Here is a 13,739-nt window from a genome sequence, read left to right on the forward strand (position 1 = left end):
CATGTGCGCTGACAGAGAATCAAACTGGTGACCCTTTGTTTTTATCAATTAGCTTATGGTAAAATTGGTTTTCTTACACTCATTTTGCCTGAAGTTTCAGCTTTTAAGAATCTATCAACATCAGGAGACTTACTGCATTTCTATTGGCTTACATGACCCACACACAGTGAGTGTGTGCTGGGACTTCAAGTGGTCTGGTTCCTGAGTTGTACACATGTATTTGCACACACATCAGTTTTAGAAATTGGGACCATGAAGTTCCTATTAGTTGGAGATTTTATATATAGGGTGGACAAAAGTAGGTTTATAGTTGTGAGTACGTGAAACAGTTTATTCTTGTATTATTGTTTATTAACTACTGTATTGTTTTCCATATGGAAAACTGTGAACCTACTTTTGCCCCACCCTGTACTGCAGACTGCCAGGATAACCTGTCACCTGCGGTTAGGAGAAAGCCTGTCAGTATTACCGCCATGTAACTGCCTCGGGGTGGGCGAGCCAAGCTGCTCATACCTAAGTTCTGGAGTCTAGACCCTGAGTCCTAATGAGCCCACACCCCCAGTGCCTTGGCTTTGGGCATGTCAGGCACATCCCTAAACACCATTAAAAATGCCACTGAGGAAACACCACGGGGACATCCTTGTCCCACTGATCCCTGTCCTGCCTGACCACAGGAACAATGGGGGGATGTCTCCCCTTCATCCTGCCACCCACCCCCGTCAAGAGCCCCAAAGCCTCCACGGAGGGATCACCGTAAAGACCACAGACACCCCGATTTACATAAAATTATCTCACTCCATTTTATTTAAGATTTTTTTCTCCAGTTAGTAAAAGAAAGATGTGTCTCTCTTTATACATATGTACAAGTTCAGTTATAAAAATAGACAGCACATTCAAAGAGAAAAAAGGCTTGGCATTTTTCTGATTCCCTCTAAATAGCTTCTGTACACAGGAGTCTGGGTTTGGGCAGAGGAATCTTAATGATTTAAATTAAATGATTCCCCTACCACCCCTACTCCAAAAAAAGTTTTAAAAATCAATCTATCTAAACTCAATTCCGCGATTTTCAGGTGTGCAAATTAGAGGCTGGCTCGCCCGGAAGCACCTGCTCCACCAGGAACATCAGGCTGGGGGCAGGCAGAAATGCCTCCCTCGTCACACCACCCCTTTGCCTCTCTTGGAGGGAAGTGGCCTCAGGTGGCCCCAGGCTGGGAGGGTGGGTGCCGAGCTTGCCCTCTCTCCATCCTCTCCTCCTCACTCCTGCTGTCCCTTCCTTTCTCAGTGCAATACAGACAGTGCATACAGCCAAGCGGGGGGCTGAAGGGCAAGGGTGGGGAGACTGTGCATTCAGGAAGGGCAAGGGGAGTCCGTAGGAGGGGCAGTGAGGATGTCCTGCTGATTGAGGTGGCTCCTGGTCTCTTTACTGGCTTCTGGGAGTCCCAAGGTGGGAGCTGCTGCTACCGTTGCTGGTGGAACCTGGAGGTTCTCTGGTGTGAACCATGCAGGACAGGGAAGAAAATGCTAGGAAAACAACTGCCTTCAGGCATGCTTCCTCTAGCGGTCAGTTGCCCTCACAAGCCACTACCTTTGTTTGTACTCATTGCTCTCTTTAGCCGTGACCATCTGATGAATGGCATTTGGAGACCCGGGGAGCTGCCCAAAGACTGGGGATGCCAGATACATGATTTCCTCCCTTCCTAGCCCTATAGGAAATCCCAGCCCTGAAAGAAGTTTCCACTGTGGAAGGCTCTTCATCGCACTTGTGGAGCCTTTGCAAGGGACATGACCAGAGCTGAAGAGCGGAATGGGAATGGAGAGCGTGCCTGAGCATCCACAGGGGGCGGTCTGTGGATGGTCCTTCCTCAGTATGAGGTTTAAGACGTGGCTCTAAAGTTCATCTGAGATGCTACAGGGTTGATCCCTGTCCTTGGGCCTTCTTCCAACAGGCAACCCCCGAGCACTCCTCTTGAGACACAGGTGATAAAAGTGCTCACACTAACCACCTGCCTGTCCTTCACTTGCTGCAACTGGTCATCTCTGCCCTCTGACCTGTGAGATGCGCACTGGGCAAGCCATCCAAAGACCATTTGCAGGCCAGAACTCTAGCATGTGGTTTGGCTGAAGGAAGCTGGAGGGCCCAGGTGGTTACTGTCCTCCAGACGGGTTGGTGCCTTTGCCTTGTTTCCGGACCAGGGAGTCTGGGGCTAGGCTGCTGGTCAAGTGGAGGCTCTTGGGAGTCCCAGGAACATTATTTCCTTTGCTCAAAGGAGAACTCAAGGGAGAAGAGGCGCTTGAAGGTCCAAAGTCAGCAAGGCCAGCAGGCCGAACCATAGATGTCTGCAGAGGACTGCTGGCAGAGATTCCTGTGGGGACGGAGTGAAAAACAAGAGTGTAAGCACCATCCTGTCTGAGCTGCCTCAGGGCCTGACCTTGGTTATTTTATTGACATCTGGGCTGGAAGAGAGGTCATGGGGAACCCTCCCTGCTCTTCTTAGCATATTTGCTTGCTTTGTCAACTTTTTTTTTCCAGTAAGAGGGATGTATTTTTAAGAGAAATACAACACTTGCCCAGGCCTCTCTACATTACCGCATCAACAGGGAGTAAGACAGCACCTTGGCGTTCAAGGATGGAGCACACATTACCAGTGTGGGTGAGCTGAGGGCGAGGGTGAGCTCTAATTTACTAGGCACTTGTGCACTTTCTGACATTCCTTCTTTCAACCTGGGACACCACTTGTGATTAGCTGCTTATTAATTTCAGAGGATGTTCTCCACTCCCCAGTCCAGTCAGAGGGCACGAGGCTGCCCACTCTGTCCTGTGTTCACACTCGCATGGTTCTCCTGGCACTGTTCTCCGAGCCCTGCCACCTCAAGGACCCAGTTCCAATGTCTTGTCTTCAGTGATGGCTTCTGGGGCAACAGCGAACTCTTCTTTCCTTGTATGAGGCAAATCCCCTTACATCTGATAGCACACTGTCTAAAATGGTATTTCGATGGTTTCTTGTGCACTGGTTTTACTTTGCTAGAAAGAACTCTAAGTGTGTGTTGGGCCAACATATTTTCTCATTCACAGCAGAACTGCAAGTAATCCCTGAAGTAGGTCCTTCCCTTGCTTTCCATTTCCAGTTACCGAGCACTGCTGATTGTTCTTTTGAAACTACTCCTTGTTGGCCCCCCTGCCCTCCAGCCCCCTTCTCAGGTCAGGTCTCCAGGAGAAAGCCTGATGAGTGTCATTTTCTGCCCATCCGTGGGTGAGATCCTGGCAAGATTGCTGTTTTCCACAGATGTGATCAGAGTTAAGAAATAGTGGCCTAGGCTCTTATCTTCACATTTGCTGAATGAACAAATAAGTGAAAGCCAACACTCCTGCAGCAGGAGAAAGGGTAGGTGACTAACACTGAGCATTCTCTCTTCCATATGCCCTTCTTTGCCACAAAAGCCCTATGAACTAAACACTAAGCCCATGTTTTAAATGGGTCCAGAGGTCTGTAAACAGGGGTCCCCCTTCTACCATCTCGGAGCCCTACATTCCATCGCTGTAACTATCCTCCACCTGTCATGGCCACAACAGCCACTTCCCTTCTTAAATCTTCCAGAGCCCCGTGTCATACCCCTGATAAATGCCTGCTTACCAGGTCTTGTCCTGCTAATCTTGATTCCCACGACTCCTCTTTAATGTAGCCTGACTGATCTGCTTGGTGGCCCCCAACATGCCTCGTCACCACCATCACTCTGTCGCCAGTCCAAATCCCTGGCATCCTTCTCCTTCTTTCTGAACCACCGTCTGGCTACTTTGTCTTCAGGTCCATCGTTCCTCCTTCTGGTCTACAACCACAATTCGGCCTCTCTCCCTTTTTTCACTCAGTACACGTATATTGCCCTGTACTGCTGTTAAACACATTCCATGTACAGCTTCTCCTCACTGCTGTCATACACTCAAGAGCAGGGTCCATGTGTTATGCTGCTCGGCATGGCACTGAGTGCCCAAGGTGATGGATCACACTGCCAGGTAAATGTTAAGTATGCTAGCCTGGACTACTGAAATGCAATTACTGAAATATGGGTCTCAGAAAAAACATTAGTTCTCAAAGCAGGAAAAATTCTGACTGTTTAAAGTAGTATAGTCCACATATTCATCTCTGCCTTTTCACAGATCCTTCCACCTCGCAGGACAAGGGGAGTCAGGACTGTTCCACACAGAAGCAGAGCCCCACATGGGGTCTTGAAAACAGCTTCCTTGGCCTGCACGTGTTGTACCTGCTCTACCTGCAGAATGTTCAACAGGGCTCCAGACTGCGCCTGACCAGCATGGAGCCTGCACAGCCCCCTGGGCCTCCATACCTTTAGACACGTTGTACCCGTATGCTGCATAGGCGGCTGCAGAGGCTGCCGCAGCCCCCGCTTTGGCTCCTGCCATTGCGGCAGCACTGCCTGCAGTGGACTTTCTGCTTCGGCCCTTCCCTGTTCCTTTGGCTGTGCTTCCTGAACCCTTAGGGCGGCCTCGGCTTCGGGCTGAGTGACCACGTCCTGCAGCTGGCATTTCCTGAATCGAAATTCCTATGGAAACAAATGGGCCAAAAGGAAAATAAAGTCAATTTCTTCATATGTTAACAGAATCTTCCCCTGACAGGGAAGGCTGGCTTTAAGGGTGTTTGTTTCAGGACCTTAAGGGAAGTCTGTGTCCTCATTTAGTGGCTGGGCCACCAACTCACAAAGAGTTAGTAAGACTTCTGGACAGCTAAAACAGGCTGACTCCTCAAGAATGGTTCCATTATTCCCGAATCTCTTCTCTAAATGAGATCATCACTAAATGAACGCTGGGGACTGGCTGCCCGATGCCCACCCACACTCTACAATGTGTGTATGCCTCAGAGAGTCACCTTCGACTCCCAAGTTTTAAACTTAGAGCTCCTCAAACAGTACCAACACTGGGCCCTACAGAATAAAGTGAGGAAGGGCCCGAAAAGCTAGCTAAACCAGCAAAAATAAGGGTGAGGTATGAAAGAAAACAAAGAAGTTTGAAGCTTTACAAAGTTATCATTTTGCTTTCCTTAAACCTTCTTTCTTCTTTTCACTCTGACAGGGCTAATGAAAGAATGAGCCAACAAATTCTCTTTGCTCCATGCCATGCTTCTTTAAAGAAAGTAGAAAACACCATTATCCTAGAAGGAATCAAGACCTTATCTCACATCTAAACCAATGCTTTTCTTGAGGCAGTGGACCAGGTCCAAGTCCTACAGAGCAGCAGCATCACTTACCATTCATGGTGTCTGAGACAGAGCCTGTTATGGAAGCGGGAGAGTTGGTGGCTCGAGACTGAGGGGCTGAAGAGGCTGGGTCATCCACGATGACCAGCATGTCACTGCTGCTCTCGTCAGGGGGAATGGAGCCGGTGTGCAGCTCACTGCTGATGGAGATCTAGAGGAGGAAGGATGAAGACCACCACCACTAGTCCTTGTGCCCACAGCCCCTGGCCCTTTGACCCACTGAGGGTGTGTTCCTGAGGTCCAGCCACTATTTCCCTCTCCTGCCTGGCTTCACTCCTGAGGATTACATACCCTGCTTTGATTCCAGAGAAGCCAGCCTGTTCTCATTTGCTTTTTTCCTTATGGATTCCATGTGCAACCCCCTTCTAAAAGGCAGGAGGACTCCAGGAGAAGCAAAGCCTACAAGGTCAGGACAGTTCCCCCGCTGTGATGAAGGCGCCTAACAGGAGCCTCACCTCACTGAAAGGGCTGGGCATGGCTGAGTCCACGCTAATGAAGGAGTCGTCCCCATCAGCTGAGAGGTTGGAGTTATCAGCCGAGGGAACAAATGGGATCACCAAATTCACACCCTCCTTTCTCCGCTTTCCATCCAATTCATCTTCCTTTTTCTTCTGGAAACATACAAAACAAGAAGTATGGACAAATCATGTAGATAGGCACCAAAAAAAAAAAAAAAAGTGGAGTCAGAGACAAAATTAATGATAGAAACTTGACTTTGTAAACTTCTACATTTCATTTTTTGCAATTAGTGTATTTTTAAGGAAAAACCTTGTACGAAAGGAGGAAAGGATGGCTTTATAAGAGTTTGTGTATGTTCTGCCACAATAACACAGACTGAAAGGCAGGCCAGTCGCACCAAACCACAGCTGCACCAAGCCCACTCCTCATGGGTCAAAGTGCACAGCCAGCCTGTGGTGCGTCCAAGCAGCCACAATGAACAGGGGTTGAACTGATGCAGTCTTGTAAGAAGGAGGGCTAATGTCTTTAGTATATTTTCTGTACATCTATTTTTACTCTGCCTTCTTTTTAAATATGCATAAGAACGAAGGTTCTTACTATACCCAAGGAATAGTAGATTTTGTCATTATTTCCTCAATTTACATGTAAAAGCTTGAGAGTTGAGTGACTGAGCTATACTTAAAGATTTCTAGAATCAAGTTCAGTAGGGCTCTGTCACAGACTAGAGACCTGGAATCAGTCACACAATGTACTTGGAGAATTCTGGGGACCATATCCACCTACTGTACCTAACTGCCTTTGTTTCTACACCTCCATTAGGATTAATATGGTATACCTTTGTGTAGCTTATATTATCACTGGGTATTTATCTGAAACTTTTATGCTCAGATCAGGGATGGCATTTGATGCTAACCTAGTAAACCCTACAATGTCCTGGATGAAAAAAACATCTTTTTTCCTTTGATAATTTTGTGAGTGTTAAAGCTATTTCAATACTAAATAGTATTAAGTAATGGGTTAGAGATGTGAGGGTGGAGTCATAAAAGGGAATCTGAGGAACTGGGTAGAGAAGGCAGCCCAGGCTAAGAGGAACATGATCCTTCATTCCTGGGACTTCTCAGGTTTATAACTATAGTGAGTACCAGGGGCATTCTTCAGGCTGGTAATAGTTCTGCTTAGCAGAAGGTACAACTGAGGGTGTGGACTTTAAAACACAGTCAGTGTATCTACTGGAAGATGAGCATGTAATATACGTAGGCTTCTAGGTTGCCGACCATCAAGGTCATATGGTTGGACATGAGGTCCAATACAAGTGTGGGTAAGGGGAAGAAGCTGACCTTCACTGAAAACAAACTTTAACATGTGGCTGGATAAGCAATATGCTTCAGATAAACCAAACAGTCCAAGGAAATGAGGCACATGCAACTGTCAGACTCGAGGGCCCAGGGCTACAGAAATGCCTGAAGCTCAGGGGGCTAACTTGTTCAAGAGGGGGCTACACCAGGGTTGGGGAAGAGGAGAAAGGCAGTGCAACCCAAAGGCAGGGCAGACCCACCAGGAAAAATAACTTCTAGAATGTAGTAAAGTAGTTCTAAACCACTGATTCTTGGATGTATAAGTCCTGGAATCCAGTCAGAACTAATGGGCTAACTCCCGAAATAAGAACAAGTCCGGAGGGCCTCACATCAGATTTACATGTCAAGGAGGACTGGGGATAAGGATTACTAATATAATACTTTAGCAGAAACAGCAAGATAGGGAGAAATGTGGGGGAACTACTTTCTACTCTGCAGTTAGCCTGGTGGGCTCAAGCAGAAATGTCAGAAGGGAGACAAAAACAGCTCAAAACCTTGGCATAAATTGGAGAAAAAGAGATGTACAGAACTAAACTGGCCAGAGATGTATTTTTCCAACAGTAGAGGACACTGTGATACATTAGCAGAATCATGGTAGAAGGACTAGATCTAATGACCCCTGAAGTTCTTTCTAAGATTCTGTGGAATCTAATAATGTGGCATCTATCTTACCCACATTAGCCTTATAATTTTGTTTAACACCCTGACAGACGGCTTCCATCATTACACGTGACTACAGACAGGGTGAGTTTGTGTGGGGAGTACAGGCCTACCGCGGCTGCATTTCTCATCAAATGTCAAGAAGCACAGAACTGCTACGTATCACACGCAGCTGAGCTGGATAACCAACCAGCAACCGAGATGACAAGACATGTACTCTGAAGCCTCTTTGTAAGTACCACCCAGCTCTTCCCTTCAGTCCTTGTCAGCCACCCCAAGTCTGAGGTACCTTCTCTGCATATTTTTCCCGCTTGCGCTTGCGCTCTTTGACTCGATTAGTTTCTTCCTGCTGCCGTTTCTCTTCTTGCCGCAATCTTACTATCAGGAAAATAAAAAAAAGTTCTGATGAAATACCTGGGGCAATCACAATCCTCATTCTTTGAAACTGAAGTGGCCATATCATTTGATATTTATATCCCAAAGTAACACTTCTATCTGTCCAAGGCAGATAACTTGTAGTTTTCTAACTTGGAGAAGGAACCAAGTTTTTAGATTCGTAACAGGCTGTTTTTGGTTCCAACCATGATTCAGTTTAATTATTATAGGCCTTTCCTTGCCTTCTTGCCTTTATTCTTTTTCCTTTTTTTCAGTCTTTCAACAGCTCTGCGCTGCACAGGTCAAGTGTGCTTTTTTTTTTAAGATTTTATTTATTTATTTTTAGAGAGAGAAGGGAGAGAGAAAGAGAGAGAGAGAGAGAAACATCAATGTGCGGTTGCTGAGGGTCATGACCTGCAACCCAGGCATGTACCCTGACTGGGAATCGAACCTGTGACACTTTGGTTTGCAGCCCGTGATCAATCCACTGAGCTACGCCATCAAGTGTGCTTTTGAATTCCGAAATGTTTTTAGAAAGTGGTGGCAAATGTGAGCACACAAGACAGGAGCTTCAATGCATTTTCTCATGCGATGCCGCAGAAGTCCTCAGAAGCTCACAAGGTGAGTGTGAAACCCATTGTTCTCAAGAGCCAGATATAAATGGGAGAATGGTTTGTATGGTAAAGCAGTGCACTTCTCCATCTTCATAAAAAGATTTCTCTGGGCAGAACAAAGTAAATATATTACTGCTGAGGAGTCTAGGGATATAGCCTTCCTGGTACAAATTTGTTTGAAATCATATTTAAGAATATATGCGAATTTTATCTTCTAATCCATAACATGTCTTTTGGTTTTAATACAAAATATTAACATAAAAATGTTTCTCCCCATATAGTCTTTGGCTTCGCCTACACCTGGCACAGAGCCAAGAGCCTCTTCCTTCTTTAGAAGTGTGGGGCCAGGCAAACATCTTCTGTAGGGAGGAGAGAGCATTCGTAAGAGGTTTAGGGTACGTACATTTCTTTTCCAATTCTTCATCATCTAGAAGGAGACTAACCACCTCTTTGGGTTTCAATGTATCTGGTTTGAAGTTCCCACCAGAAATCACCATTCGCTGAATCTATATAAAAGCAGATCAAAATGTTATAACCAGGCATCCATTCTATCTTGGCAAATGTCCAAAAGAAAAACATCCTGCTCACTCTTCTGGTGAGGGCCCTCAATTCCCTACTTCTTTTTTATTCATCCTACTGGCTCCCTGATTTCTAACAGAAAGGACAATAAGAACTTCTTTGCTTGGGCAACTGATAGCTAGAAGATTCAATAATAATCGAAATGGGGAAAAATATACAAACAATAATTTCTGTGGAAATTAGCAAATTTGGCATACAATTCAGAGGCTCAGAGAACTAGGCAAGAGCTCAGATATTATCCCTTCTTCCCTGAATGTGAGAGTATGTCGAACACGGGCCATGTCTGCGGTCCTCTCCACAAGAACAACAGCCAAACCTAAGATGTAAACACCGTTGTGGTGGAAAAGTAGTAAGGAACAACCAGGGCAATAGAGATCACTACTACATAGGACCTGTTCTTCTGTTTCTTCTTCTTCCTCTTTTTTCCTCCTGATTTTATTTTCTATCCCCCCAAAATGTAGCTGTTTCAGACCAACAAAAGGCAAGAATCTTAGTCTAGCCAATGCGACTGGACTATTTTATTCACCAGTGTAGTCCTTCCTTTGCCTCATGCTTACCTCACTCTTCTCCTTGGCTCTCTGTAAGATGCGTTCTTCAATAGTGCCTTTACAGATGAGCCGGTACACGGTAACCTGCTTTGTCTGCCCCAGGCGGTGGGCTCTGTCCATGGCCTGCTGGTCCACAGTGGGGTTCCAGTCGCTATCATAAAAAATCACCTGTACAGGCAGGACAAGAATATAGCAAAGGCTGAGGCACTCTCAGCATAAAACCAGGAATTCTGACAGCTACCCAGCCTCTCATCTCTTTGCAATGTTTGATGCCAGGTTTTTTCCCTATAACATAAAGATGAGCAGGTATGCATTATAAAACCAAGCCAATCCTTCACTTGCCCTGGGCAAGTAACATACTATGAACTTTCCCCCCAAAATTTTCATTTAAAAAGATGGAACCACAATAATATTAATAGTTAACCCTTAGCCCTGGCTGGTGTTATTCAGTGGATTGTGACTTTTAAAAAAAAGTTAACACTTACAACTTACTATTTGCCAGTCATTGTTCTGGGTACTTTTAGTGTAATCATACACTTAAATCACATAATCACTATGTTTTAGGTACTATTAAGACTCCATTTTGTTTTTTCTTAATTTTAAAAATTTATTTATTTATTTATTTTTAGAGGGAGGGGAAGAGAGGGAGACAGAAAGGGAGAGAAACATCGATGTATGATAGCCTCTCGCACACCCCTTACTGGGGACCTGGCCCACAACCGAGGCATGTGCCCTGTCTGGGAGTCGAACCAGTGACCCTTTGATTTGCAGGCCAGCACTCAACCACTGAGCCACACCAGCTAGGGCACGAGACCCTATTTTAGAGATAAGGAAACTGAAGCACAGAGGAATTAGAGAATTTATCCAAGATTACACAGCCCAAATAAGCGGCAGGCCTGGGATGTGAGGAATGGGAGAGCCTCCTCTTTCACACTAGGCCTACTGTGATATGAGACACATGTGGCTTTCTTGAATTCTCAGGTTCCCACCAACAGGGTCATCTCTTATCCCTTGAATACTAGGGAAGACATGTTCAAAAGTTCCCTGGAAGCCACTCTAGTTTGCTAAACAACAACTAACAACAACAAAGCACACTGCCCCCTTCCCATCCCATAAGTGATCCTAAAACCAACAGGCTCCTGGGTCCTCAGTCCTGAGGCCACCATCCAACATAGCGGACCCCTTGCAAGAAAGCCAGTTCAAAATGGCCCTCATCCCTCATGCATCCTCCTCTATATTTAATCAAGTCACCAAGTCCAGCCAGTGTTTCTTCAAAAGTGAACCCATTCTTTTATAGTATCCCTGTCCCTATTCTGGACTAGGTGCTCACCACCTATGTCTGGTTCACTAATGCTCTCAGACCAGCTCACTAGTGCTTCCTAGGTTTTAGCCTACTTTGGTTACCATTCCAGACTACTCTCCTCTCCACCAGCTATGCCATAACACATCAAGTCTAAACTCCCCTTAATAATCAGGCACTACTACACTGAGCCAGTTTCACTTCTATTCTTTCCTAACACAAAGATACCATTTCCCTTTCATCAGATGAGTCTCTTCAGTGTTCTTCACTTGTATTTCACTTGTTTGTACCACTTTTTGCTCAAGCTGATTTTCTGACCTAGAATACTCATCTCTTCTCTGTTGGTCCTTTGATTCTGTTCAAGCTTCACCATGTTCAGGAAGGCCTCCCTCATTTCTCCTGCCTATAACAATGTCTCCTTTTGCTACTCCTCATGAATTTCTATTAGAAATAATAATAGCTAATATCTGTTGAGCACTTAAAATATGTCTGGCACTAGTGTGTACACATCTCATTAAATTTTCACGAAAACCCTATGCATTTCCTTCATCTTGTAAATTAGAAAGAGACTGGCCTGAGCTAATAGCATTAAAAGTCTCTCCCCCACAACCTGCTCTATTAACAACACCTTGCATTTCCTACTCTGGTCCAAGTTTCCATTTAATCACTGACTATCTTCTATAATTGTCCAATTATTTCATGGGCACTATTTAAAATATCTGCCCATCTACAGTTATCAGAGGACAGACAAGATCCATCAGTGCAAACTAGAATCCAATAGATACGAATCGATTGATACTAGAACATCTAAGGAGATTGATCAATACTGAACAGAGCCACCCTGGCTCATATGGCTCAGTGGGTTGAGCATCAGCCTGTAAACTGAAAGGTCACTGGTTTGATTCGGGGTCAGGTCCCCAATTGCGGGTGTGCAAGAAGCAAGTGATAGATGTTTCTCTCCCTCTTTTTCTCCCTCCCTTCCCCTATCTCTAAAAATAAATAAAGTCTTAAAAACAAACAAACAAAGTTAGAGCCTAAAAATGTAAACTGAATAGTGATTTGTCTCTCTTGAAACTGTTTCTCTATGATGCTTTCCCTATTGCTTAACACTATTCCTAAATGATGTATTTGTTCTTTCATTAAAAATGGAGGCAATTCTTCTATTCTCTGAAGAATTTAGACTTCAGGTGAAGATGAACAAAAGGCATCAGCATTTCCTTTTTGTTAATCCTCACCTGAGGATATGTTTATTGATTTTAGAAAGACGAAGGGGGAGAGAGTGAAACATCAATGTGAGATACATCAATCAGTAGCCTCTCAAAACATGCCCCAACTAGGGAATGAATCCATGCAACCTAGGTACGTGCCCTGACCAGGAACCGAAGTTGCAACCTTGTGGTGTTCGGGATGACACTGCAACCACTAAGCAACCTGGCCAGGGCAGCATCAGCATTTTCAATGCTCTTGCCTCTACTAATTAAGAACCCCACTGGTGTTCTCTTTGTCTTGCTTCTATATGAGGTACGATCCCTCAAGTTTTAGTATAGAATTCTTGGAGAGAAAATGACAAACTGCCTGCTGAAGAAATATATTATAGCGAAAACTTATTGTTAATCCATAATGTCCACAGACCTAGGATTTTCAAGTGCACAATGCTTTCACTTGTAGAGGAACACAGCAAACCTGACCACAGGAAGTTTTGGAGCTTCGATAAGATATGCAAAATTCTAGAAAACCCAGTTTAAACTTTCAAGAAGAAGAGAATATAGTTAATAAAAGGAGACAACTTGCCCTAGCTGGTGTGGCTCAGTGGATTAAGCATTGGCTTATGAACTGAAAGCATTGGTTCAATTCCCAGCCAGGGCATAGGCCTTGGTTACAGACTAGGTCCCCAGTTGTGGGGGGCATGTAGGAGACAACCAGTTGATGTTTCTCTCCCTCCCCTCTCTCTAAAAATAAATGAACAAAATCTTAAAACAAAACAAAAACAAAACAAAAAATCGCTAACTGGACTAGGGGGAAACATTACTTGCTTAACATACCAAAATGTGGAAAAGGAGAGCTGATGTCACACCTAAAACACAGAACTTTTAGTTGTCCAAGCCTGAGGCAATGGACAACTAAATCTATGAATTTACAACTAAATCTATGAATGGACAACTATGAATTGGTTCAGCACCAATTCATAATGGGGAGTTCTATATTATGAATCACATCATAGGTGCTTCCTTAACATTTACATTTTTCCTGAAAGTCTCAGTGTCGACCAAACCTGATTTAACTTGGGTTCTTTTGAACTCATAAATAAGAAGATTAAATAAAGCCTAAGGAGATAGGCTTGCAATTGAATTTCATGCACCCTCCCCACCAAATTTAGTGGCTATTTATCATTTGAATGGATTAAAAAACGTGAGGGGTTTTAGGAAGGAGAGAGAATAACATAAAATTCTATTTGGAAAACTTCTTAGCCAGGGAAAAAGAGTATAAAGTATGTATAAGTTAATAAACTAAAAGAAGAATGAGAACTAAAAACCAAACTAGATGTATGGTTATCTCATTTGACAATAAAATTAACATCGAAT

At 44.5% G+C, this 13,739-nt stretch overlaps 1 protein-coding gene across 2 annotated transcripts in view; it reads right to left on the minus strand.

The window, feature by feature from the left end:
- Window positions 1-775: 775 nt before the first annotated feature.
- The window catches only part of INO80 (INO80 complex ATPase subunit), a 123,335-nt gene continuing 110,371 nt past the window's right edge, over window positions 776-13,739 (minus strand). For both annotated transcript variants that reach the window (XM_045822860.1, XM_045822859.1), the window contains 7 exons: window positions 9,867-10,025; window positions 9,134-9,236; window positions 8,031-8,119; window positions 5,723-5,878; window positions 5,259-5,418; window positions 4,342-4,557; window positions 776-2,363 (listed from right to left, as the gene is read on the minus strand). In XM_045822860.1, coding sequence (XP_045678816.1) covers window positions 2,146-2,363; window positions 4,342-4,557; window positions 5,259-5,418; window positions 5,723-5,878; window positions 8,031-8,119; window positions 9,134-9,236; window positions 9,867-10,025 — 1,101 coding nt within the window. In that variant the 3' untranslated portion in view covers window positions 776-2,145. The remainder of the gene's footprint in view (window positions 2,364-4,341; window positions 4,558-5,258; window positions 5,419-5,722; window positions 5,879-8,030; window positions 8,120-9,133; window positions 9,237-9,866; window positions 10,026-13,739) is intronic.

Source organism: Phyllostomus hastatus, unplaced genomic scaffold (genome assembly GCF_019186645.2).
Source record: "Phyllostomus hastatus isolate PE091 unplaced genomic scaffold, TTU_PhHast_1.1 phas_scaffold_501, whole genome shotgun sequence".
Taxonomy (NCBI): Eukaryota; Metazoa; Chordata; class Mammalia; order Chiroptera; family Phyllostomidae; genus Phyllostomus; species Phyllostomus hastatus.